At 47.6% G+C, this 27,906-nt stretch overlaps 1 protein-coding gene across 1 annotated transcript in view; it reads left to right on the plus strand.

Moving 5' to 3' along the window:
• Nucleotides 1-27,906, plus strand: part of LOC144601234 (uncharacterized) — a 55,655-nt gene that overhangs the window by 18,616 nt on the left and 9,133 nt on the right. Inside the window, exons 6-10 of the mRNA XM_078413239.1 lie at nucleotides 274-295; nucleotides 1,676-1,740; nucleotides 2,733-3,035; nucleotides 19,385-19,439; nucleotides 25,293-26,146. Of these exons, the coding sequence (XP_078269365.1) occupies nucleotides 274-295; nucleotides 1,676-1,740; nucleotides 2,733-3,035; nucleotides 19,385-19,439; nucleotides 25,293-26,146 (1,299 nt within the window). The remainder of the gene's footprint in view (nucleotides 1-273; nucleotides 296-1,675; nucleotides 1,741-2,732; nucleotides 3,036-19,384; nucleotides 19,440-25,292; nucleotides 26,147-27,906) is intronic.

Raw genomic sequence — 27,906 nt, forward strand, 5'->3', positions numbered from 1 at the left:
GGGGAGGGGGGTGTTGGAGGAATTTGGCAAACTTACCCCTCACCCGCTCTCTCCCCTTCAAGCACTAATGTTCACATGTTAGTCATGTTATTCACAAAATGCTGGAGTAACTCAGCAGGTCAGGCAGCATCTCGGGAGAGAAGGAATGGGTGACGTTTCGGGTCGAGACCCTTCCTCAGACTGGTCACAGTCTGTCCTGTTAACATGACTAACTGTCCAGTTAGTCATGTCCTGTTTGCCAGCTTGTTGACCCTCTGTGTTCCCCCCCTGCAGGGTTTAGGAACCGTTGCTAATGGTAATGTAAAACACTAGGGGACATACAACGAGATCTGGGTGTCCCAGTGCATCAGTCACTGAAAGGAAGCATGCAGGAACAGCAGACAGTGAAGAAAACCAATGGAATGTTGGCCTTCATAACAGGAGTTGAGTATAGGAGCAAAGAGGTCCTTCTGCAGTTGTACAGGGCCCTAGTGAGACCGCACCTGGAGTACTGTGTGCTGTTTTGGTCTCCAAATTTGAGGTAGGATATTCTTGCTATTGAGGGTGTGCAGCGTAGGTTTACTAGGTTAATTCCCGGAATGGCGGGACTGCCCTATGTTGAAAGACTGGAGCAGCTAGGCTTGTATACACTGGAATTTAGAAGGATGAGAGGGGATCTTACCGAAACATATAAGATTATTAAGGGGTTGGACACGTTCGAGGCAGGAAACGTTCCCAATGTTGGGGGAGTCCTGAACCTGGGGCCATAGTTTAAGAATAAGGGGTAGGCCATTTAGAACGGAGATGAGGAAAATCTTTTTCAGTCAGAGAGTTGTAAATCTGTGGAATTCACTGCCTCAGAAGGCAGTGGAGGCCAATTCTCTGAATGCATTCAAGAGAGAGCTAGATATAGCTAGATAGCAGAGTCAGGGGCTATGGGGAGAAGGCAAGAACGGGGTACTGATTGAGAATGATCAGCCATGATCACATTGAATGGCGGAGCTGGCTCGAAGGGCCGAATGGCCTCCTCCTGCACTTATTGTCTATTGACCATGATCATGCTGGAGTAACTCGGCGGGTCGAACCGCCCTCCTGCTCCGACTGCGGCAAGGACTTCACCCGTGACGACTTTTTGTCTCTTTCGTTATTTTTTGTGTGTTTTAAAAAGTTTATGTTAATGTTCTCTGGTTTGTTTTATGTGGGGGGCGGGGGATGGGGTCGGGGGAAACGTTTTTTCAATCTCTGACCTTGCCGGAGATGCGATTGTTTTCCGGATCGTATCTCCGGTCACTCTGCGGCCTAACATCGTGGAGTTGGTGGCTTTGCTCGAGACTGAATTGGAGCCCCACATGGTGGGGCTGTGGAGTTCCCATCGGTGCCTGCGATCCCTCGTCTGGAATCGACGCTCCAACTGCAGCCTGCGGATTTCAACACCGAGGAGCTCGCAGTCTCAGGTCGTGACTGATGTCGGCAAGCTCCAAGTCGCAGGAGGTTGAGATAACCAGCTACGGGAGCCAAGATCGCCCCGACAACGGAAAGTTCAAGTGACCCGACCGTGGGAGCACAAAGAAGGGAAGAGATTGAACTTTTTTTTTCGCCTTCCATCACAGTGAGGAATGTGGAGTAGTCAGTGTGGTGGATGTTTATGTCAAAATGTATGTTATGTCCTGTTGCTTTTTATTGGCGTGACACACAGGACAAAGTAGCGCCCCCTCACAGCGTCCGACCAATGAGAACCGCGTCACTGCGCCCCCGGAGCAGGTGAGTGCGTCCTATATGTTGAGCCGCAGCCCCGCCCCTCAGACAGACAGCGCCCTCCGCCAATCGCAGTCGCCCCTAGCAACGGTCGGCACGGCGCGTCACCAACCCACCCGGAAGCAGGAGCTCGGCGCGGCGCCCGGATGCTCGCCCCCCCCCCCCCCCTGCCCCCTCACACATCCCCCTCCTCACCCCCCAGATCCCTCACCCTTCCTCCCATCCCCTCCCTCACACCCCTCGACCCCCATAAGAGACCGCCCTTGTCCTGTATTAGGCCCGGGGGCGCTGTCGGCCTGGGCGCTGAAGGACAAAACCCTGCAGATGCTGGTTAAAACCTGTGCCTACCTGTTCTGGACAGTGTCGGCCCAAAGGTCCGGGCGTCGCCGAACGGAGGTTGCTTAGCAACCAGCCTTCCGGCCCGGGCTGCCGCCATTGGTGGAGCGGGAGCACGTGGCCTTTGTGGGTGAGATCACGCGGGGCGCTGACGTCACCTTGTCCCGTATTTCGGAGTGAGGAAGTTGGCAACCTTCAACACCTTCCCCCCACCATCACCTCCTCCCTCCCCCCTTCAAGCACTAATGATGTTCACGTGTTAGTAATGCCCTGACAATATTCATTGCTTTGGCAATAATCATTGTTCATGTCAAAAGCTGGCTTTATTGTGCCTTGCTTTTCACCAAATATGAATTCACTAAACTGCAATTTATAATTAATAAAGAACTAATTCATTGGCCAGTAGTGTAGGAAAATAACTGCAGATGCTGGTACAAATCGAAGGTATCACAAAATGCTGGAGTAACTCAGCAGGTCAAGCAGCATCTAGGAGAGAGGGAATGGGTGACGTTTCAGGTCGAGACCCACATCATGGTCATGACATTCATGGTCACGTGTGTGACAGGGCAATCCATGAATGCACTCTGTTTATACCCATCATTCTCCTCATCCTGGCCAGATTACCCATAAATGTAATAATGTAGCCCACTCACTCATTGCAGGACTGTGATCTTAGACAAGATCCTGACCTTTCTTCCAAGGAGAGTCAACGAGTGGAAGCACGACGCAAGATGCGCTTACAAGGAATGACAAAGAGGCATATGACTGCATATCGCAAAGCTGCTTCTGCAGCTTCATGTGAAAACAAACTCAAAACAGAATTATCAGAAGCTGTGCAGAAAGCCGACAAAAGTCCACAGAGTCTAGGAAGAGCAACTAAGGAAACTGAAAAGCTTCTACCCAGGAAAAAGGAGGTAATCAGCAACAAGGCAAAGAAAGTTGTTGCAAACTTCATGTCGAACTCGGTATAGAAACATAGAAAATAGGTGCAGGAGTAGGTCATTCGGCCATTCGAGCCTGCACCGCCATTCAATATGATCATGGCTGATCATCCAACTCAGTATCCCGTACCTGCCTTCTCTCCATACCCCCTGATCCTTTTAGCCACAAGGGCCACATCTAACTCCCTCTTAAATATAGCCAATGAACTGGCCTCAACTACCTTCTGTGGCAGAGAATTCCACAGATTCACCACTCTCTGTGTGAAAAAAAACGTTCTCATCTCGGTCCTAAAAGACTTCCCCCTTATCCTTAAACTGTGACCCCTTGTTCTGGACTTCCCGAACATCGGGAACAATCTTCCTGCATCTAGCCTGTCCAACTCCCTAAGAATTTTGTAAGTTTCTATAAGATCCCCCCTCAATCTTCTAAATTCCAGCGAGTACAAGCCGAGTCTATCCAGTCTTTCTTCATATGAAAGTCCTGCCATCCCAGGAATCAATCTGGTGAACCTACTCTGTACTCCCTCTATGGCAAGAATGTCTTTCCTCAGATTAGGAGACCAGAACTGTACGCAATACTCCAGGTGTGGTCTCACCAATGCCCTGTACAACTGCAGCAGAACCTCCCTGCTCCTATACTCAAATCCCCTCGCTATGAATGCCAACATACACAGAGGCCCAGAAGCGGTTGGAGGCAGTTGGAGCAGCGTCCGGGCGGTAGGTTTAAAAACCCAGCGCGGGGCTTGTTCACACAGAGGCCCAGAAGCGGTTGGAGGCGGTTGGAGCAGCGTCCGGGCGGTAGGTTTAAAAACCCAGCGCGGGGCTTGTTCACACAGAGGCCCAGAAGCGGTTGGAGCAGCGTCCGGGCGGTAGGTTTAAAAACCCAGCGCGGGGCTTGTTCACACAGAGGCCCAGGAGCGGTTGGAGGCGGTTGGAGCAGCGTCCGGGCGGTAGGTTTAAAAACCCAGCGCGGGGCTTGTTCACACAGAGGCCCAGGAGCGGTTGGAGGCGGTTGGAGCAGCGTCCGGGCGGTAGGTTTAAAAACCCAGCGCGGGGTTTGTTCACACAGAGGCCCAGAAGCGGTTGGAGGCGGTTGGAGCAGCGTCCGGGTGGTAGGTTTAAAAACCCAGCGCGGGGCTTGTTCACACAGAGGCCCAGAAACGGTTGGAGCAGCGTCCGGGTGGTAGGTTTAAAAACCCAGCGCGGGGCTTGTTCACACAGAGGCCCAGAAGCGGTTGGAGGCGGTTGGAGCAGCGTCCGGGCGGTAGGTTTAAAAACCCAGCGCGGGGCTTGTTCACACAAAGGCCCAGAGGCGGTTGGAGCAGCGTCCGGGCGGTAGGTTTAAAAACCCAGCGCGGGGCTTGTTCACACAAAGGCCCAGAGGCGGTTGGAGCGGTGTAAAAACGTTCCCACACACTTTAAAAGAAGTGTTCTGGAGGAGGCCGCTGATTGGTGGAAGTGGACTAGAGGAAGCAGCTGATTGGGCGTAACCCCGGGGTTGTAATTCTGCTTTTTGTTCGTACTTTTAGTTAAGGGTTCAGTGAGTTCAGGGTTCAGTGAGTTAAGGGTTCAGTGAGTTAAGGGTTCAGTGCTTTTTAGTAAAGGTACAGTTTAAAGGATTAAGAGGGATTTGATTTAATTTGGGGGTAAGACATGTCAGATGAGATCGGCCCCATGGAGTGCTCATCCTGCAACATGTGGGAGATCAGGGATATTGTCGGTGTCCCTGATGACTACGTGTGCAGGAAGTGTGTCCAGCTGCAGCTCCTGGCAAACCGCATTGAACGGTTGGAGCTGCGGTTGGACTCATTCCGGAGCATCCACGATGCTGAGAAGGTCGTGGATAGCACGTATAGTGAGTTGGCCACACCACAGGTAAAAGATAAGCGGACAGAAAAGGAAACGGGTGGCCACTAGCCAGCGTAGCAGTAGGCACGTAGTGCAGGAGTCCCCTGCGGTCATCTCCCTCCTAAACAGATATGCCATTTTGGATACTGTTGGGGGAGATGGCTCATCAGGGGAAGGCAGCAGCAGCCAAGTTCATGGCACCGTGGGTGGCTCTGCGGCAAAAGAGGGGAGGAAAAAGAGTGGAAGGGCTATAGTGATAGTGGATTCAATTGTAAGGGGAATAGATAGGCGTTTCTGCGGCCGCAAACGAGACTCCAGGATGGTATGTTGCCTCCCTGGTGCAAGGGTCAGGGATATCTCTGAGCGGCTGCAGGACATTCTGAAGGGGGAGGGTGAGCAGCCAGTTGTCGTGGTGCACGTTGGCACCAACGATTTAGGTAAAAAACGGGATGAGGTCCTACAAGGTGAATTTAGAGAGCTAGGAGATAAACTAAAAAGTAGGACCTCAAAGGTAATAATCTCTGGATTACTACCAGTGCCACGTGCTAGTCAGAGTAGGAATAGGAGGATATTTCAGATGCATACGTGGCTTGAAAAATGGTGCAAGGGGGAGGGATTCAAATTTTTAGGACATTGGAACCAGTTCTGGGAGAGGTGGGACCAGTACAAACAGGACGGGTCTGCACCTGAGCTGGAATGGAACCAATGTCCTAGGGGGAGTGTTTGCTAGTGCTGTCAGGGAGGATTTAAACTAATGTGGCAGGGGGATGGGAGCAGGAACAAAGAGACAGAGGGGTGTAAAATGAGGGTAGAAGCAACAGGTAGCAAGGTGAAAAGTAAAAGTGGTAGGCAGACAAATCCAGGGCAAAAATCAAAAAGGGCCACTTTTCAACATAATTGTATAAAGGGTAAGAGAGTTGTAAAAACAAGCCTGAAGGCTTTGTGTCTCAATGCAAGGAGTGTACGTAATAAGGTGGATGAATTAAATGTGGAGATAGTTATTAATGATTATGATATAGTTGGGATTACGGAGACATGGCTCCAGGGTGACCAAGGCTGGGAGCTCAACATCCAGGGATATTCTATATTCAGGCGGGATAGACAGAAAGGAAAAGGAGGTGGGGTAGCGTTACTGGTTAGAGAGGAAATTAAAGCAGTGGAAAGGAAGGACATTAGCTTAGAGGAAGTGGAATCGATATGGGTAGAGCTACAAAACACTAAGGGGCAGAAAACGCTAGTGGGAGTTGTGTACAGGCCACCTAACAGCAGTAGTGAGGTTGGGGATGGCATCAAGCAGGAAATTAGAAATGCATGCACTAAAGGTGCAGCAGTTATAATGGGTGACTTCAATCTACATATAGATTGGGTGAACCAAACTGGCAGGGGTGCTGAGGAAGAGGATTTCTTGGAATGTTTGAGAGATGGTTTTCTAAACCAACATGTCGAGGAACCAACGAGAGAACAGGCCATTCTAGACTGGGTATTGAGTAATGAGGAAGGGTTAGTTAGCAGTCTTGTTGTGCGAGGCCCCTTGGGCAAGAGTGATCATAATATGGTAGAGTTCTTCATTAGGATGGAGAGTGACAAAGTCGATACAGAAACAAGTGTTCTGAACTTAAAGAAAGGTAACTTTGAGGGTATGAGGCGTGAATTGTCCAAGATAGACTGGCGATTGATGCTGAAAGGGTTGATGGTGGACATGCAATGGAAGGCATTTAAAGGTCGCATGGATGAACTACAACAAGTGTTCATCCCAGTTTGGCAAAAGAACAAACCAAGAAAGGTAGTGCATCCGTGGCTAACAAGGGAAATCAAGGATAGTATTAAAACAAAAGATGAAGCATACAGATTAGCCAGAAAAAGTAGCATACCAGAGGACTGGGAGAAATTCAGAGTCCAGCAGAGGAGGACAAAGGGCTTAATTAGGAAAGGGAAAATAGATTATGAGGGAAAACTGGCAAGGAACATAAAAACAGACTGCAAAAGCTTTTATAGATATGTCAAGAGAAAAAGATTAGTTAAGGCAAATGTAGGTCCCTTGCAGTCGGAAACAGGTGAATTGATCATAGGGAACAAGGAGATGGCAGACCAATTGAACAAATACTTTGGTTCTGTCTTCACTAAGGAAGACATAAACCGTCTGCCGGAAATAGCGGGGGACCGGTGGTCTAATGAGATGGAGGAACTGAGGGAAATCCAGGTTAGTCGGGAAGTGGTGTTAGGTAAATTAAATGGATTAAAGGCAGGTATGTAGGTTAATTGGCTGGGTAAAATGTAAAAATTGTCCCTAGTGGGTGTAGGATAGTGTTAATGTACGGGGATCGCTGGGCGGCACGGACTTGGTGGGCCGAAAAGGCCTGTTTCCGGCTGTATATATATGATATGATATGATGATAAATCCCCAGGGTTAGATAGGCTGCATCCCAGAGTGCTTAAGGAAGTAGCCTCAGAAATAGTGGATGCATTAGTGATAATTTTTCAAAACTTTAGATTCTGGAGTAGTTCCTGAGGACTGGAGGGTAGCTAATGTAACCCCACTTTTTAAAAAGGGAGGGAGAGAGAAAACGGGGAATTATAGATCAGTTAGCCTAACATCGGTAGTGGGGAAAATGCTAGAGTCATTTATTAAAGATGTGATAGCATCACATTTGGAAAGTGGTGAAATCATCGGACAAAGTCAGCATGGATTTACCAAAGGCAAATCATGTCTGACGAATCTTATAGAATTTTTCGAGGATGTAACTAGTAGAGTGGATAAGGGAGAACCAGTCGATGTGTTATATCTGGACTTTCAGAAGGCCTTCGACAAGGTCCCACATAGGAGATTGGTGTACAAACTTAAAGCACACGGTATTGAGGGTTCAGTTTTGAGGTGGATAGAAAATTGGTTGGCGGACAGGAAGCAAAGAGTAGGAATAAACGGGTCCTTTTCGGAATGGCAGGCAGTGACTAGTGGGGTACCGCAATGCTCAGTGCTGGGACCCCAGTTATTTACAGTGTATATTAATGATTTGGACGAGGGAATTGAATGCAACATCTCTAAGTTTGCGGATGACACGAAGCTGGGTGGCAGTGTTAGCTGCGAGGAGGATGCTAGGAGGCTGCAGAGTGACTTGGATAGATTAGGCGAGTGGGCAAATGCATGGCAGATGCAATATAATGTGGATAAATGTGAGGTTATCCACTTTGGCGGCAAGAACAGGAAAGCAGAGTATTATCTGAATGGTGACCGATTGGGAGAAGGGGAGATGCAACGTGACCTGGGTGTCATGGTGCACCAGTCATTGAAAGCAAGCATGCAGATGCAGCAGGCAGTGAAGAAAGCGAATGGTATGTTGGCATTCATAGCAGGAGGATTTGAGTTTAGGAGCAGGGAGGTTCTGCTGCAGTTGTACAGGGCCTTGGTGAGACCGCACCTGGAGTATTGTGTGCAGTTTTGGTCTCCTAACCTGAGGAAAGACGTTCTTGCCTTAGAGGGAGTACAGAGAAGGTTCACCAGATTAATGCCTGGGATGGCGGGACTTGCATATGAGGAAAGACTGGATAGACTGGGCTTGTACTCGCTGGAATTTAGAAGACTGAGGGGGGATCTTATAGAAACATATAAAATTCTTAAGGGGTTGGAGAGGCTAGATGCGGGAAGATTGTTCCCGATGTTGGGGGAGTCCAGAACCAGGGGTCACAGCTTAAGGATAAGGGGGAAGTCTTTTAGGACCGAGATGAGAAAACATTTCTTCACACAGAGAGTGGTGAGTCTGTGGAATTCTCTGCCACAGAAGGTAGTTGAGGCCAGTTCATTGGCTATATTTAAGAGGGAGTTAGATGTGGCCCTTTTTGCTAAAGGGATCAGGGGGTATGGAGAGAAGGCAGGTACAGGCTACTGAGCTGGATGATCAGCCATGATCATATTGAATGGCGGTGCAGGCTCGAAGGGCCGAATGGCCTACTCCTGCACCAATTTTCTATGTTTCTATGTTTCTATACCATTCGCTTTCTTCACTGCCTGCTGCACCTGCATGCCTACTTTCAATGACTGGTGTACCACGACACCCAGGTCTCGTTGCATCTCCCCTTCTCCTAATCTCCTATGAAAGCCATACATTTCCTTTCTTGTTATGAATAAAGTTTGAAACAATAACAACATCTTTCTTCTTTTGTCTTAATCAGTTAAAATCATGAACAGCAATAACTAAAGATAGTTATGTCTTGTTTAGTACCTGGTGTCCACTATCCACATGCTGCCATATCTGTACATATTTCCTCCATGCTTGTCATGTCACACACGTGACAATAGACAATAGACAATAGACAATAGACAATAGGTGCAGGAGTAGGCCATTCAGCCCTTCGAGCCAGCACCGCCATTCAATGCGATCATGGCTGATCACTATCAATCAGTACCCCGTTCCTGCCTTCTCCCCATACCCCCTCACTCCGCTATCCTTAAGAGCTCTATCCAGCTCTCTCTTGAAAGCATCCAACGAACTGGCCTCCACTGCCTTCTGAGGCAGAGAATTCCACACCTTCACCACCCTCTGACTGAAAAAGTTCTTCCTCATCTCCGTTCTAAATGGCCTACCCCTTATTCTCAAACTGTGGCCCCTTGTTCTGGACTCCCCCAACATTGGGAACATGTTATCTGCCTCTAATGTGTCCAATCCCCTAATTATCTTATATGTTTCAATAAGATCCCCCCTCATCCTTCTAAATTCCAGTGTATACAAGCCCAATCGCTCCAGCCTTTCAACATACGACAGTCCCGCCATTCCGGGAATTAATCTAGTGAACCTACGCTGCACGCCCTCCATAGCAAGAATATCCTTCCTCAAATTTGGAGACCAAAACTGCACACAGTACTCCAGGTGCGGTCTCACCAGGGCCCGGTACAACTGTAGAAGGACCTCTTTGCTCCTATACTCAACTCCTCTTGTTACGAAGGCCAACATTCCATTGGCTTTCTTCACTGCCTGCTGAACCTGCATGCTTCCTTTCATTGACTGATGCACTAGGACACCCAGATCTCGTTGAACTCCCCCTCCTCCTAACTTGACACCATTCAGATAATAATCTGCCTTTCTATTCTTACTTCCAAAGTGAATAACCTCACACTTATCTACATTAAACTGCATCTGCCATGTATCCGCCCACTCACACAACCTGTCCAGGTCACCCTGCAGCCAACATGTCACACGTGTGACCAGATTTCATAGACAATAGGTGCAGGAGTAGTCCATTCGGCCCTTCGAGCCAGCACCACCATTCAATGTGATCATGGCTGATCATTCTCAATCAGTACCCCGTTCCTGCCTTCTCCCCATACCCCCTGACTCTGCTATCCTTAAGAGCTCCATCTAGTTCTCTCTTGAATGGATTCAGAGACTTGGCCTCTGAGGCAGTGAATTCCACAGATTTACAACTCACTGACTGAAAAAGGTTTTCCTCATCTTCATGCATTCCCTCTCTCCATCCCTCCCCCACCCAAGTCACACCAGCTTATCATTCTCACCCTACAAACAGCTTACAATGGCCTGTTTCCTTTATCATTGTTACTTTTTTGCGTATCGTTCATTCATTGCTCTTTATCTCTCCACATCGCCATCTATATCTCTCGTTTCCCTTATCCCAAACCAGTCTGAAGGGTCTCGACCCGAACCATTACCTATTCCTTCTCTCCAGAGATGCTGCCTGTCCCGCTGAGTTCCTCCAGCTTTTTTGTGTCTATCTTTAAGTAATAAATGGACACAGATGAGGGGGAGGGGGTGATTGGCAGATGGGTAGACAATGGCCAGAGATGGGAAGAACAGAAAAGGCTGTGAGTGTGTTAAATCAAATTCTTTCCCTTCAGTCTGAATAATCACACGTGATACTGGATTAGCACATCAGATTTATTCCACCATGGGGTTCTTCCCGAGAAGATCTCCAGACACAACACTAGTGTCTGAAGAGACCTCAACTCAGGGGAGGGGAAGAACAACTTCTCCACGATTGTTTACTTTTTTATACAGAAAAAGAGAGGTGTGACAAAAAGAAATCAAGGACCAATTACACATCTAATACAATGACCAATTACACATCTAATACAATTTCCATGGTTACAGAGAAGACAAAATCATTGATACAGGTCACATGCTCAAAAACCAAACCATTAATATAAGTCACATGTATTTAGAGAAACGCATCAATTTACCTAGCGTGGATTCAAACTTTTCCTATTTTCACACGCACCCAAATAAGGAGTTGCTAATAAGAAATAAACTTTCTTATCTCTATAGACGAGCAATCTCGCAGCTGCATGACCTTGCTTTACTGTTTCAATACACTGTACTCGCAGTCAGACAGAGTGGGAGAGGACAATAGCCCATCTCTTCTGTACACTCCTTATCACTCGTAAAGGGACAAACACATTCTGTTCCCAAGGATAACATTTCTGCCACAAGCATCCATCTTACTGCTTTCCACTAAAATAAGCATCCATTTTATATTAGCTAAAACAACAAAAGAAACCATCTTTACTACAACAAAATATAATATCTCTAATTGACTATACCAGCTAATAGCATAGATTCTCATTCCCTCCTTTTATCATTCTATGATAACTATCAAAGCTTAAAACAATAAATCACCTTAAACACTTCAAGAGTAAAACAACGCCTTCATATTACCTCAGGTGGATAGAAAACAAACTAAGTACAACCAACCCTCTAAATATAATCAAATCAAACTTCTAATCAAATCAAACATCTAAATATAATCAAATCAAACTTCTAATCAAATCAAACTTCTAAATATAATCAAATCAAACTTCTAAATATCAAACTTCAAACTTCTAATCAAATCGAACTTCTAACTTCAAATCTCTAATCAAATCAAACTTCAAACTTCTAATCAAATCAAACTTCAAACTTCAACTTCTAATCAAATCAAACTTCAAACTTCTAATCAACTTCTAATCAAATCAAACTTCAAACTTCTAATCAAATCGAACTTCTAACTTCAAACTTCTAATCAAATCAAACTTCTAACTTCAAACTTCTAATCAAATCGAACTTCTAATCAAATCAAACTTCAACTTCTAATCAAATCAAACTTCAAACTTCTAATCAAATCAAACTTCAAACTTCAACTTCTAATCAAATCAAACTTCAAACTTCAACTTCTAATCAAATCAAACTTCAACTTCTAATCAAATCAAACTTCAAACTTCAACTTCTAATCAAATCAAACTTCAACTTCTAATCAAATCGAACTTCTAACTTCAAACTTCTAATCAAATCAAACTTCTAACTTCAAACTTCTAATCAAATCGAACTTCTAATCAAATCAAACTTCAACTTCTAATCAAATCAAACTTCAAACTTCTAATCAAATCAAACTTCAAACTTCAACTTCTAATCAAATCAAACTTCAAACTTCAACTTCTAATCAAATCAAACTTCAACTTCTAATCAAATCAAACTTCAAACTTCAACTTCTAATCAAATCAAACTTCAAACTTCAACTTCTAATCAAATCAAACTTCAAACTTCAACTTCTAATCAAATCGAACTTCAACTTCTAATCAAATCAAACTTCAAACTTCTAATCAAATCAAACTTCAACTTCTAATCAAATCGAACTTCAACTTCTAATCAAATCAAACTTCAAACTTCAACTTCTAATCAAATCGAACTTCAACTTCTAATCAAATCAAACTTCAAACTTCTAATCAAATCAAATCAAACTTCAACTTCTAATCAAATTAAACTTCAAACTTCAACTTCTAATCAAATCAAACTTCTAATCAAACTTTTAATCAAATCGAACTTCAACTTCTAATCAAATCATACTTCAAACTTCAACTTCTAATCAAATCAAACTTCAAACTTCAACTTCTAATCAAATCAAACTTCAACTTCTAATCAAATCAAACTTCAAACTTCTAATCAAATCAAACTTCAACTTCTAATCAAATCAAACTTCAACTTCTAATCAAATCAAACTTCAAACTTCTAATCAAATCAACTTCAAACTTCAACTTCTAATCAAATCAAACTTCTAATCAAACTTCTAATCAAATCGAACTTCAAACTTCTAATCAAATCAAACTTCAAACTTCAACTTCTAATCAAATCGAACTTCAACTTCTAATCAAATCAAACTTCAAACTTCTAATCAAATCAACTTCAACTTCTAATCAAATCAACTTCTAATCAAATCAAAACTCTTCCTTCACACTATCAACATCCTCAGCCTCCTTATCATATAATTCAGTTTGTCTTACCACTAACATTCTTGAAGTACCAATACTCTCTAACACCATCTCCATTCTTCTCAATACGCATTTCAGAATAGCCAACCCGACAAAAATACAAACAATTAAAATTCCCACATACAATGCTATATTAATCAACTTGTCCGACCAGCCCCCGAAATCCTAATCACCCCAACTATTCGACTCCTTCATGTTATCCATTTACTCTCTTATCTTTGTAATAAAACTAGTAATATTCTCTGTCTGATCCCTAACTCCCATCATACAACTACCTTTTACTATAGCACAGACACCTCCTTCCAGAGCCAACAAATAATCTAGGGCATATCTGTTCTGCATAGTAAAGAGCCTAAGATCAGTAAGTCCCTGGGTAATCATGTCGAGGGCCCCCGTGGTTGCATTACCCAAGATAGTGAGACCACAAATGAGGTAATTGCGATTATTGGCAGCCAAATAACCTCCAGTGAAGCCTAGACTAAAGAAGCTCGCCCATCCCTATCCCACAGAGCTCCCATGTGTTCCTAGAGATGTGGGATCTTTCCACTTTGAACAAAATTCTTCTGAAACAGCTTTAGTCAAGTCAAGTCAAGTCAATTTATTTGTATAGCACATTTAAAAACAACCCACGTTGACCAAAGTGCTGCACATCTGACTAGGAAAAAAAGAAACATACAGTGGCAGGCAGCCAAACACAACGGCGCGGCCATCTTTAACAAAATGTTAATTCAATCACCCACAGTCCAACAATAAAGGCACTAAACAGGCACCCAAATTACCCAACCCCAAAAACCCCCCAAAACACAGTCCAACAATAGAAGCATTAAATAGGCATTCAAATCACACACCCCAAAACCCCCAAAAACACAGTCCAACAATAAAAACATCAAACAGGCACTCAAACCACCCAACCCCAAAAAAAACACACAAAAAAGAAACATCCATCAAAGAAACATCCATCACAGTGAGTCTCCTCCAGTCCTCTCCTCACTGTGATGGAAGGCCACAATGTCTTTCCCTTCTCCCGCTGTCCTCGCCCGCAGTCAGGTTGTTGTGGTTGCAGGCCGCACCGGACGGTCCACAGCGGGCCAAGCCCAAGGCGCGTCGCGTCGCAGCCGCTCCCGCAGCCTCCGAAGACGGCCGGCTCCGCCGATGATAAGTCCGATCCGGGGCGGGCGAACATGCTGTCGCTGCCGCTGTTGTTGCACGTCGGGGCGGTCGTGGCTCCCGACATTGAAGCCCCCGCCCAGCAGAGAAATATCCCGCGGCCTATCTTAGGCCGCGCCGGATGGTGAAATGTCCGCGCCTCAAGCCCCACGATCCGGGGCGGGCGAACCCGCTGCCGCTGCCGGAGCTCCCGATGTCGGCATCCACGCGGCCCGAACTTAAGGCGAGTCGCAGCCGCTCCCGCAGCCTCCGAAGACGGCCGGCTCCGGTGGTGGTAAGTCCGATCCGCGGGCTCTGCAAACCAGAGCCCTGGAGGCCGACAGCTCCAGGAGTTGGGCCGATGGTAGGCCGCAGCAGGAACGGAGACACGGCCCAGAAAACAAAGGTCGGGTCTCCGTTCTGAAGGGATACATATTTATAGTGTTACAGTTCCCCCCCTCCCCCCCACATACACACATAGTACACAAACACAAAAACACCACATCACAACTACAATTAAGACCAAAAAAACCAACAAAAACACAAAGACAAATGGACCGCAGGTGAGCGGCAGCTGCTAGGGCAGTGCCGCCATTTTGTCACCAACCTTTGACGAGACACCCACTGGGAGGGACAGGTTATTGTCATAGGAATCAGGGTTCTTATTGCCACCTCAGGACTGGTGGATTCAGGACATTAGTGGCTGTACCATTAAAGAAAAAGAAAAGGTTTGAATACGTTAAAAACAAAGTGCCATGACATATCGAATACATGTTTAACTCACCTCCCTCTATCAAGATCCTAAACTGCTCAGAGAACCATTGTGCATTTCTGCCACCTCTTTCTTTCATCATCTGGGTAAAAGGGAACGTATATACGTCCTGTGAATGTGAATTATCCTTTTGTAACGGAAGACCAATAGCAGGCGGGGCAGTAAAGGGTTCATAAATAAGGTGGGTTTAGACGCCTTTATTTTTGCTTTCTCCCTCCAATTATCACATATAAGGTACTTTAGGGGGTCCCATTCTGGTCATGCTGAATAATGCCTGTACTGAGGTCATGGGTGGGTAGCAAACAACTGACTGTGGGGAGTACATAGCTGAGTGAGCTCGGAGAAATAAGTTACCTCTTGGGACTTCTCCGAGAAACTTGAGATCACGTTTACATCTCTGTAGTGGAGAGACCAGACATAGTTCTGTGAGAATCCAACCTACCGCACTTCGACATACATCATCAAATTTTACATTTAGTCCAATAACAAGGTAACATTTTATGATGACAGTCCTTCAACAGTCACGAAAAGTGAAGATGCCTCAAAAGTCCAATACAGGCCTTCAGTCGGCTGACGTTCCATTTTCCAAATCCCTCCGGGTTATCATCATCGCATTAGAGTACATCTCCTTGGCACAGGTGGTGATCGTGGTTAGGTTGGTTCGGCCTGCACTTCTTTCCTCCATCATACCTGGAATCTGCAAGGCTTTAAGACAGATGATCACCAGGGGCATTTTCATTATACGTTAACCTCGTGTACTCCGAGGAGAGATTTCAGCACGTAGTCTCCTGGTATTATGGACTCGTCCCCTTATGTAACTGGTAGTGGCTTTGGTGCCTCTTGTACCTGGGAATGCAGGACTGGTAAAGCAGGGGTTAATTGCTGTGCATAAATAATTAATTCATCGCTGAGGGCGTGTGGGTCAGAATAACTTACACACACTTAATCATAATGTGCCCCTGACAACTCTATAAGATCTACTTATATACACTCAAAGGGTCAATAGACAATAGGTGCAGGAGTAGGCCACTCGGCCCTTCGAGCCAGCACCGCCATTCAATGTGATCATGGCTGATCATTCAAAATCAGTACCCCGTTCCTGCCTCTAACGTGTTCAATCCCTTAATAATCCTATGTTTCAATAAGATCCCCTCTCATCCTTCTAAATTCCAGCGTATACAAGCCCAGTTGCTCCAGTCTTTCAACATACGACAGTCCCACCATTCCGGGAATTAACCTCGTAAACCTACGCTGCACGCCCTCAATAACAAGAATATCCTTCCTCAAATTCGGAGACCAGAACTGCACACAATACTCCAGGTGTGGTCTCACTCCAGGTGCAGTTCTCCAACTGCAGAAGGACCTCTTTGCTCCTATACTCAACTCCTCTTGTTATGATGGCCAACATTCTATTGGCTTTCTTCACTATCTGCTGTACCTGCATACTTTCTTTCAGTGACTGATAGTCAGTCCAATATGAGTGTCATTCCCTTTGTCTTTCCGGGATTATTTCATCTGCAAATTTCAAAATCTGAGGCTTGTTTTAACGCCTCCTGGTGAATTTCCAGATGCCACCAGGTTTCCTTTGCCATCCTGACCATACCCTCCTTACTAGCATGCGTAAGGAAGTGTACATAGTTGAAAGGAACGGGCAGAAAAACATCAGGTACACAAATTTGCCCAAGAGGGGTAAGCCAGAGCCCAGTCAAGGAGTCAATGGCACAATCCTCTCATTTCCAAGATCACGTTGCCCAGCAGAGGCATCCCCCTGCATTAACCCTACATCACCCATGTCTGGCAAGGCCGTTCTGCCCATTAGAATCTTTGGTTCTGTGGGGACCATAGTGCAGGATTCGCAAGCTACGGTGCGGGCAGTGATGTCAGCAAAGGGCATTTCCCTGGCAATTTTATTCGCGGCCACCCGGATGGGCATTGCACTTGATAATGGCCAGTTGTGTTGGGAGGGCTGGGGCTTGCAATAGGTTGATCACATAAAACTGAAAATGGGCAATCTTATAAAGGACGTCCAATGTCTGGTGCAGTGACTAGCACTGTTTTAGATTGCGGCACGCTTCTTCTTGTTGGGGTGAGAGAGTGAATTGCTGTGGTGCCTTGGCGGAGGCAAGGGTGACAGTAATTTAGTGTACACTGCCACGTTGGGGATCCACTCCGGCAGAAATTCACCAAGCCCAGAAAAACCCCTCATCCGTCTAGGGGTGGTCGGGCTGGTATGGTTCCCAAAGGGTTTTCCATCGTACCCCCTCGGTTGGATTCAGGATAGCGGACGTTAGGGTGAACACATCTCTTGCGACTGTTTCGTACATGGTTAATGTTGATCTTATACAATTCACAAATCCAAACACAGTCTGGGGCATTCCTAGAAATTTTCATCATTTCCTGCAACTTCCATGGGGTGTATACATGCATCACTACCTGCGCCCCATTCTGTCCTGCTAATGGATTTGGCATTGCTCTCAGTAGCATTATCTTTTTAGTCTTTTTAATTTCCTGCTGGTTCTCAACCTCGCGTTTCCTTTGTTCTTCGTTGCACTCTCTCACTGATGAATTCAATTACTGCTGCTCCTTCCTCTTCTGCCTCAGCTCTTCCCCTCCTTTCATCCTCCTTTTCAGTTTCCCGGTCGCTATCGGTATCATCTTCCTCTGGGGATGCCCTTCCCTGTGGGGGTGCCGATGCCCCCCCCCCCGATGGGATCTTAGTGGGGCAGTTCCTGCTCTTGGGGACAGGTGGCTAGGGGCATATGGGGGAGGTGTTCTACACCATTCCCGACTTTCCCAATTTACTCCTCATCCTCCCCTTCTGTAAACAGGGTCGCCATGCCAGACAAGGAGTCCTCGGGGTTATTTCGCTTAGGTTTCCATTTTTGCATTACCAATTGTTTACAATCCTGTTGGCCAACTGCATTTTTCCTCCTGATCATCATGCCATTGGCACTCTGCCAATAATACATCCCAACCTTTCAATATGCCTTCCTTCGTATGTAACTCTATCCCTCTACAACTTAGATTATCCATCCAATATGCTGAAACTCCTCCCACACCTCTTTCTTCATATTTCCATTCCTCAATCTATTTCTTCCATTTCTTGCCTCTCTCTCTCTCTCTCTCTCTCTCTCTCTCTCTCTCTCTCTCTCTCTCTCTCTCTCTCTCTCTCTCTCTCTCTCTCTCTCTCTCTCTCTCTCTCATAGCACCTACTCCGCCTGCTTACTGACTTCAGTCAGTCTACTATCACCTTAAGAATATCTCAAGGGTTAAAGGACGTATGGCTCAGCAGGATAGCTGCAGCGGTTTCAGAAGCAGCCACTCAAGTTTCACTTAGGCCAAGAAAGTGAATCACATCATTCCAGTTCTGAGGTCTCACACTCGCATCCAATCTATCAAAGAATTAATTTCAAAATACTACTGTTGATTCATAAAGCACTGAATGGTTTAGGGCCAAAATACATTTCTGATCTTCTGCTACACTATAAACCATCCAGACCTCCCAGGTGTTCTGGGACAGATCTGCTCTCTGTCCCAGAGTCAGAAATAAACCTGGAGAAGCAGCGTTTAATTTTTTATGCACCACATATATGAAACAAACTCCCAGAAAACTGCAGGTTCGCTGCAACACTCAGTTCCTTTAAATCGAGGCTGAAGTCTTCTGTTTGACGCTGCCTCTTATTAAATCAAATAATTATTCATTCTAACATTGCACTGTAACCTTTATTCTGGTATTTTATACCTGTCTTATTCTATTTCAGCTTCCTGCTCTTTAATGTTTTATGTAAAACACTTTAAATTGCCTTGTTGCTGGAATGTGCCATATAAATAAACTTGCTTTGCCTTCGGCTTTTACATTCCATGCTTCCCCCACGCTGACCATCCTTCGTCTCCTAATCTCTTGGTTACAAGCTGATAACTGTGTGCAATATGTACGTTTTCCAGGGTCTAAGTAACACATATCCCCCCTTCCCCTCCAGGAGGGAAACTCGGTTAACACACTGACCAATTTATAAAGTATTTCTACAGACCCCATCCTCCCTGGGACGGGTTACTCAATTTAAAGTCTCCAATTCATAAAACTTTCTTACTGGCTTATTGGCTTCTATGTGACCACTGTGTTCCCAGGAACCTTTTTCAGGAGTCCAGACACAAAGGATCTGATAGTGCACTTTTACTCCCTTCAAGGTCCAGGTCAGATTGTTGGATATAATTTCAGCAGGACTCAGCCGTGCTTCCCCAGCCGGGGTAGTACGTATCTGGAACAGGGCTACGTGAAGTAATTTGACCCATGTAATTCCCATTTCACCCTGTAGTTGGCCAATTTACTTTTAAGGTCTGATTAACCCTTTCAACTAGTCCGACAGCCTGAGGTCTGTGGGCACAATGCAACTATTACTGGATGCCCATCTGGGTACAGAATTCGTAGTTTATCTGACCCATGAAATAAGAGCCGTTGTCTGAACTTAATCGGCTTGGAATTCCATACCTGGGAATAATCTCATTAACACTTCACAACAGTAGAGGCTTTGTTATCCCTTGTCAGGTGAGCCTCAATCCATTTACTAAACTCATCTACAATAACTAATACATATTTATAACACTGACATCTCTCCAGCTCACTGTAGTCCATCTGGAGGGTCTCAAAGGGATCCACGGACAATGGTGTTTTACCCATCTCATAAGGTACACCCTTTCCAGGATTATGTTGCTGACAAATCAGGCAACGATTGCTAATACCTTGAGCCAGAGATTGTAACCGTGAATGCCAGCATGTGGCTAGGAGCATATCACTGGTTGCTTTACCACCACAATGAGTTGCAAAGTGTATATATTCAATAACCCACATTGCTAAATCATCTGACATACAAGCCTGTCCAGCAGGGGTGATCCACAGTTTAGATTCACAATCAACTGTGCACCCGAGCTGTTTCCACAGTACCTTATCCCGGTCAGGAGCGTCCTCCTGTAATTTAGTGACGTCTTGGATGGTTGGCATTCCTTTCCGAGGGAGACTTGCTTTTATTTGAGCTTTCAGTCTGGCCCAAACGGTTCCCTACATCAAGTCAAGTCAAGTCAAGTCAAATTTATTTGTCACATACACATACTCGATGTGCAGAGAAATGAAAGTGGCAATGCCTGCGGGTTGTGCACAAAACCGGTGTTTGACCTGTTGTGTGGGCAGATCATTTCATAACGGAAATCTGCTCTGTTGTATTAGGACAACTAGTTCAGCTGGCTGAGCAGAATGCTCAAAGCTGCTGACTCCAGTTTGCCATCCTGACAACATATGGGGGATTTAGGGACTTCAGGCAATTCTGTGATTCCATTCATCCAAATCAGGAAACAAACAGTCTCCCTTCGTTCGGGGAAAGCCAGCCATTGGACTACGTAATCCCTTACATCCATATCCCCAGACCCCATCAGGGTCTTACCAGACTTCTGACTCAAACGTTTCTCATGAGCACATTCCTTCTTTAACACTCCGACTGATTTAGCCACTCCCCCTCCTGTAATTCCTATTCCCAATTTCAAAACATTATCCTGCCAACTTGCCAACACAGAAGCTTCCCTTAATTCTTGACAATACTGTTTCCACAGGGCAATAAGTTCCTTTGCCAGAGTACCCCTATTACTCTTCCAAATTATCTCCTGAACCTTCTTAACATCATCCAGAGCCTTTATTCCTCCTAATGGCCAAAAGTCATCCCCTAATTTCTTGTTTGACTCCCCCGACAATTGTCTGAATTGCTCCGATTTGTCAATACCGTTCACATAAGATTTGCAAAGCACTGTTTGATTCAGTTGTAGTATCCAAACGATTACCCATCTTGCTGACTGATAATTCAACACAGTGCGTTGCAAATGACACAAATTACACAGTCGCATTCCAAACGTCACACATCTTAATACCCCCCACAACACTTCACACAAGTTCACACACCTCACAACACTTTCATACACACAATCGGACCCAATCTTACAGCGACTGTAACCCACGCTTTCAGGACTGAAACCTGAACAACGTCCGCACTTTCAGGACTGAAACCTGACCTGTGCCCCACTCTCTCAGGACTGAAACCTGACCCAGTGGTATTGATATCGATATCATTTAATTATAGTCGACTCCCAGTGATACCAATCACTGAACAAAATATCTGCCGCTTCCAGTATTCACCAGACTGACCTGATTTCGTCAAGATATCACACAAGAGTTAGCGAATGGCCAATTCGTCATCAGACGACAGATCAGAGGAAACCGATGCAGTAAAACAAACCACTTGCATCGGGGGCCCAATTCCTCTCTCTGCCTCCGAGACTTCTCAGCTCCTTGGCCGCGAACTCGTGGTAATTGTCTTTTGAAATCCCACCGCTGCCACCAAATGTTAAATCAAATTCTTTACCTTCAGTCTGAATAATCACACGTGATACTGGATTAGCACATCAGATTTATTCCACCATGGGGTTCTTCCCCTCCCCTGAGTTGAGGTCTCTTCAGACACTAGTGTTGTGTCTGGAGATCTTCTCGGGAAGAACCCCATGGTGGAATAAATCTGATGTGCTAATCCAGTATCACGTGTGATTATTCAGACTGAAGGTAAAGAATTTGATTTAACAAATATAATATCTCTAATTGACTATACCAGCTAATAGCATAGATTCTCAAGTGAAGATGAGCAGAATGTGAAGCCAGAGGAAGGGATATTGGTGAAAGGGGATGGGGGAAAGGGGTCCCATTCAGGTGGGGCACAGGGAAGAGAGAGGACAAAAAAGGGGATAGACATAAAAAGCTGGAATAAGTCAGACAGAATCTCTGGAAAGTAATTGGTGACATTTTGGGTCGAGACCCTTTTTCAGACTGAATCAGCGAAGAGGGAGACTAGAGATATGGGAGGGTGAGGTGTGAAAATGACAGAACTAGGCAGATGCCAAGGATATGCAAAAAAATAATGATGTTAAAGGCCATTGTTAGCTGTGGGCTAGGTGAAATCGAGTTACAGACAATGAGACTCAACAAGAGGCCTTTGAGGCTGGTATGACTTGGGTTGGGGAGGAATGGAGAGGGGATATAAGTGTTACTTGAAGTTAGAGGAATCAATATTCATACCGCTTTCAATAAAAGGGAGGTAGATTGTTGGATAGTTAACTTAAATCAGAGAATGACATTTCTCAACTCGAACAAAGTTTGACAAGTAGCCAAGTGTCCTGACCTGAAATGTTGCCTATATTTTTTCACCAGCACTTTGTGCCTATATTTGGCAGACACCAGGGGCTGCAGATGCTGCTTCAGACATTAACAAGTGCCGGAGGCAGGATCTGTGGAGAATGTGGATAGGTGACGTTTCACAGAGTGCTGGAGTAACTCAGCGGGTCAGACAGCATCTGTGGTCAATGTGGAGAGGCAATGTTTCAGGTCTGATGGGTCATGACCCAAAAAACATCCCCTATCAATGTTCTCCACAGACAGACACAAAAGGCTGGAGTAACTCAGCGGGACAGGCAGCATCTCTGGAGAGAAGGAACTTTTCTTTATACCGAGAGTCACTGGAGAGGGGAGCACAGCAATGTAAGGTGTTACTCCAACACTCTATTAACTGAATGGTGTCAGGTTAGGAAAAGGGGAAGTACAAGACCTGGGTGTCCTTGTACATCAGTCACTGTAAGCATACAGGTACAACAGGCAGTGAAGAAAGCTAATGGCATGTTGGCCTTCATAACGAGAAGAGTTAGGTTTAGGAGCAAAGAGGTCTTTCTGCAGTTGGACAGGGCCCTGGTGAGACAGCACCTGGAGTATTGTGTGCAGTTTTGGTCTCCTAATTTGAGGAAGGACATTCTTGCTATTGAGGGAGTGCAGTATAGGTTCACCAGGTTAATTAACAGGATGGCGGACTGAGATATGATGAACGAATGGATCGACTGGGCTTGTACTCACTGGAATTTAGAAGGATGAAAGGGGATCTTATAGGAACATATAAAATTGTTAAGGGATTGGACAGGGTAGATGCAGGAAAAATGTTCCCGATATTGGGGGAATCCAGAACCAGAGGTCACAGTTTAAGAATAAGGTGTAAACCATTTAGGACTGAGATGAGGAGAAACCTTTTCACCCAGAGAGTTGTGAATCTGTGGAATTTTCACAGGAATCGCAGGCTTCAGGGTCCTGCAAATATCGTGACCTGTGTATCAGGTGACTGGAGAGTGGGAAGGTGTGCTTGCTGTGTACTGCAAGGTGGAAGGTTGCAGTCAGGAGAGACAATAAACATAGAAACTAAGTAATGTAAGAAAATAACTGCAGATGCTGGTACAAATCAAAGCTATTTATTTCACAGAATGCTGGAGTAACTCAGCAGGTCAGGTGAGATGCTGCCTGGCCTGGTGAGTTACTCCAGCATTTTGTGAATAGAAACTAAGTAATATGACTTGTACAGATTGTGTCTGCATCATTATTTCACATCTGAGGCGGAGATGTGACACCGCCCTCCCCGCCACTGACGGGCAGCGCCAGCGGCCAATGGGAGCGAGCCCCTCCCCGGCTCTAACGTCACGTCCGACGAGGTCCGCCCCCTCCCTGCGTCTGACCAATCAGAGCTACGTCCCCGCCCCCCTTCCCCACACGCAGTAACGCCCCTCGGACAGACAGCGCACTGCACCAATCGCATCTCCCGCTCTAGCAACGGTTGCCACGGCGCGACCAGCCAATCAGAGGCCACGACCCCCACCCCTCCACCGGCCCCGGAAGCTGCAGAGCAAAGACAACGGAGCATCCTCATCCCCCACCCCAGCCCCTTACTCACCACCCCCCCACTCACCTCCCCCCCACTCACTCTCACCCCCCCACTCATTCCCTCACCCCCCACATCCCTCACTCCACCGACGGAGCGGATCCTTGATGCGCCCCCCACGTGACTGCCCGGTGGAAGGGGGCGGGGCCGCTAGTCCCCCTCGGGTTTGGGGAGACGTCAGGGCGCCGGTCGTACGCGCGGGTGACGTCACGGCGCAGGACGGGGTGATGTGCGCGCGGCTCGACGCGGTTTCCCGATGCTCGGCGCCCCCAGGTCAGTGCGGACCCCACCGTTCCACTCATCCTCACTCACCCCACCGACTCACCTCCCACTCATCCTCACTCACACCCCCACTCACCCCCCACCACTCATCCTCACCCCCACCCCACCCCCCCACTCATTCCCTCACCCCCCACTTATCCTCACGCCACCGACTCACCCCCCGCACCCACTCATCCTCACCCCACCGACACCCCCCACACCCACTCACCCCCCTACTCATCCACACCTCCTCACTCATCCTTACCCCCCCACCCCACCGACTCACCCCCCACTCACACTCGCCCCCACTCCCACTCACCCCCCACTCATCCTCACCCCCCCACTCATCCTCGCCCCCCACTCATCCTCACCCCCTCACTCATCCTCACCCCCACCCCACCGACTCACACCCACACCTACTCACCCCCTCGCCCCCCACTCACACACCCCCACTCATCCTCACCCTCCCCACACTCACCCCCCACTCACACCCTCGCCCCACTCACACACCTCCACTCATCCTCACTCACCCCCTCCCCACTCACCCCCCACACTCAACCGCCCACCCACCCCCTCATCCTCGTCACCCCTCACCCACCCACTCATTCCCTCACCCCCACTCACACACCCCACTCATCCTCACCCCCCGCTCACACCCCCCCACTCATCCTCACCTCCCCCTCATCCTCACCCCCACATTCATCCTCACCCCCCACACTCAACCCCCACTCTCCCCCACCCACCCCCTCATCCCTCACCCCCACTCTCCCCCCCACTCATTCACTCGCCCATTCCCCCGTCACTCCCCTCACCCACTCACCCTCCTCACTCGCTCACCCTCTCACGCACTCACCCCGCTCCCCCACTCACCCCCACAACACTCACCCACTTCCAAATCCCCCCACTCACCCAAGCCCACTCAACCCCTCCCCACCCTCCACCCCTTCCCCATCCCCACCACACACCTCGACCCAAACCCCTGACCCCCAACCCCCCCTTACTTCCCCTTCACCCCCTGACCCCGTCACCCCCTTCCCCCCCTTCAAGCACTAGTGAACTTCACATGTTACTAATGTCCTGTTTGCCATCTTGATGACCCTCCGTGTTCCCCTCCTGCAGGGTTTAGGAGCTGATGCTGTGGACGGAGAGACGGGGACGTGAACGGCCATTGAGGGCGGCAAGGGTGCCGGTGAGCCACCCATCTACTCGGTGTGCGGGCTGAGCTTCGGTGGAGGACCACATGATGGGGAGCAACAAGGAAAAACGTTATAAGTGCGACGTGTGTGGCAAGACCTGGCTGTACCCGAGCCTGCTGGAGACCCACCGGCGGATGCATACGGGAGAACGCCCCTTCAGCTGCTCCAACTGCAGCAAGTCCTTCAAGACGGCGTATGAGGCGGAGATCCACCGGCGGGTGCACACGGGCGAGAAGCCCTTTGGCTGCTCCACCTGCGGCAAGAGCTTTGCCCAGTCGTCGGGGCTGAGGCGGCACCGGCGGGTGCACAGTGGCGAGCGGCCCTTCACCTGCTCCGACTGCGGCAAGGGCTTCAAGTCGTCGCCGGACCTGTTGATGCACCAGCGCCTGCACACCGGGGAGCGGCCGTACTCCTGCAGCGACTGTGGCAAGGGCTTCACCCAGTCCTCCAGCCTGCTGGAGCACCAGCGCATCCACACCGGCGAGCGCCCCTTCACCTGCTCCCAGTGTGGCAAGGGCTTCACCCGCTACATCTGCCTGCTGCAGCACTACCTCGTGCACTCCAGCGAGAGGCCCTTCGGCTGCTCCGACTGCGGCAAGGGCTTCTACACATCGCGGGACCTGAAGATCCACCGGCGGGTGCACACAGGCGAAAAGCCCCATGGCTGCTCCACCTGCGGCAAGAGCTTTGCCCAGTTGTCGGTGCTGAGGGAGCACCAGCGGCTGCACAGCGGTGAGCGCTTCACCTGCCCACTGTGTGGCAAGGCCTTTGCCCGCTCCTCCAGCCTGCTGGCACACCGCGCCATGGATAGGCGCTGTTTAGGTCAACACAAAATGCTGGAAGGAATGGGAAACATTTCGGGTCGAGACCCTCTTCCGTCTCGACCTGAAACGTCACCCTATCTTTCTCTCCAGTGATGCTGCCTGGCCCGCTGAGTTACTCCAGCATTTTGTGAACTTTTTTGTAAATCAGCATCTGCAGTTCCTTGTTTTTAAACCATTCTGGTAAACCCTCTCTGCACCTTCCCCAAAGCCTCCACATCAGTCAATAGGCAACAGACAATAGGTGCAGCAGTAGGCCATTCGGCCCTTCGAGCCAGCACCACCATTCAATGTGATCATGGCTGATCATTCTCAATCAGCACCCTGTTCCTGCCTTCTCCCCATACGCCTGACTCCGCAATCCTTAAGAGCTCTATCTAGTTCTCTCTTGAACGCAGTGAATTCCACAGATTTACAACTCTGACTGAAAAAGTTTTTCCTCATCTCCGTTCTAAATGGCCTACTCCTTATTCTTAAACTGTGGCCCCTGGTTCTGGACTCCCCCAACATTGGGAACAAGTTTCCTGCCTCTAACGTGTCCAACCCCTTAATAATCTTATATGTTTCGATAAGATCCCCTCTTATCCTTCTAAATTCCAGTGTATACAAGCCTAGCTGCTCCAGTCCTGTATTGGAGTGAACTGTGTGCAATACTCCAAATGCTCCCTGACCAATTTCCCTTAAAGCTGCCCGTATACATTCCTCTCTCCTTATCTCACACCTTTTCATCTGCTTGTTTTCTCTCGCCTCTGTCACTCACTCCACCCATCTGCCGATCACCCCCTCATCTGGTAACATAGTGTCAGTCTGAAGAAAGGTCCCGACCCGAAACGTCACCTCTCCATATGCTCCATAGATGCTGCCTGACCTGCCAAGTTACTGCAGCACTTTGTGTTAGAGTCACAGAGTGATACAGCGTGGAAACAGGCCCTTCGGCCCAACTTGCCCACACTTGCCAACATGCCCCAGCTACACTAGTCCCACCTGCCTGTGCTCCATATTCCTCCAAACAGGTATCCATGTACCTGTCTATAACTGTTTCTTAAACATTGGGATAGTCCCAGGCTCAACTACCTCCCCTGGAAGCTCGTTCCGTACACCCACCACCCTTTGTGTGAAAAGGTTACCCCTCAGATTCCTATTAAATCTTTTCCCCTTCACCTTGAACCTCTGTCCTCTGGTCCTCTATTCCCCCGCTCTGGGCAAGAGATTCTGTGCATCTAACTAAATTGTGTTCTCTGCAAGATTCCAGCATCTGCAGTTTCTTGTGCCTCCCTCACCTATATCCCCCTATCACTTCTGAAGAAGGGTCTCAACCTGAAACGTCACCCATTCCTCTCCAGAGATGCTGCCTGTCCCGCTGAGTTACACCAAGTAGTCTGAAGAAGGGTCCTGACCTAGAATGTTGCCTGTCCATGCTCTCCAGAGGTGCAAGTTACTCCAGGAGATTGTGTCTCTTTGTAAATCAGCATTTGCTGTTCCTTGTACCTAGACTAGGCGTGCATTTCACCCGACACTTGTGCTTGGTCCGCCAAAGCCTGCTGGATCTCCCGGTTGCCAACCATTTTAACTCCCTTTCCCTCTCCCACACTGATCTTTCTGTCCTGGGCCTCCTCCATTGCCAGAGTGAGGTGACACGCAAACTGGAGGAACAGCACCTCATAGCTCACAGCCCAATGACATGAACATTGAATTCTCCAAATTAAGGAGACCCCCCCCCCCTCCACCTCCTAATCAAGTCCTGGAGTCTGTCCCGATCCCATCTCCTTGTTCCAGCTCTCTTCCCCCCCCCCCCCAACTCCATAAGTCCAAAGAAGGAT

This window comes from Rhinoraja longicauda, chromosome 16, assembly GCF_053455715.1.
Source record: "Rhinoraja longicauda isolate Sanriku21f chromosome 16, sRhiLon1.1, whole genome shotgun sequence".
In the NCBI taxonomy this organism is placed as follows: domain Eukaryota; kingdom Metazoa; phylum Chordata; class Chondrichthyes; order Rajiformes; family Arhynchobatidae; genus Rhinoraja; species Rhinoraja longicauda.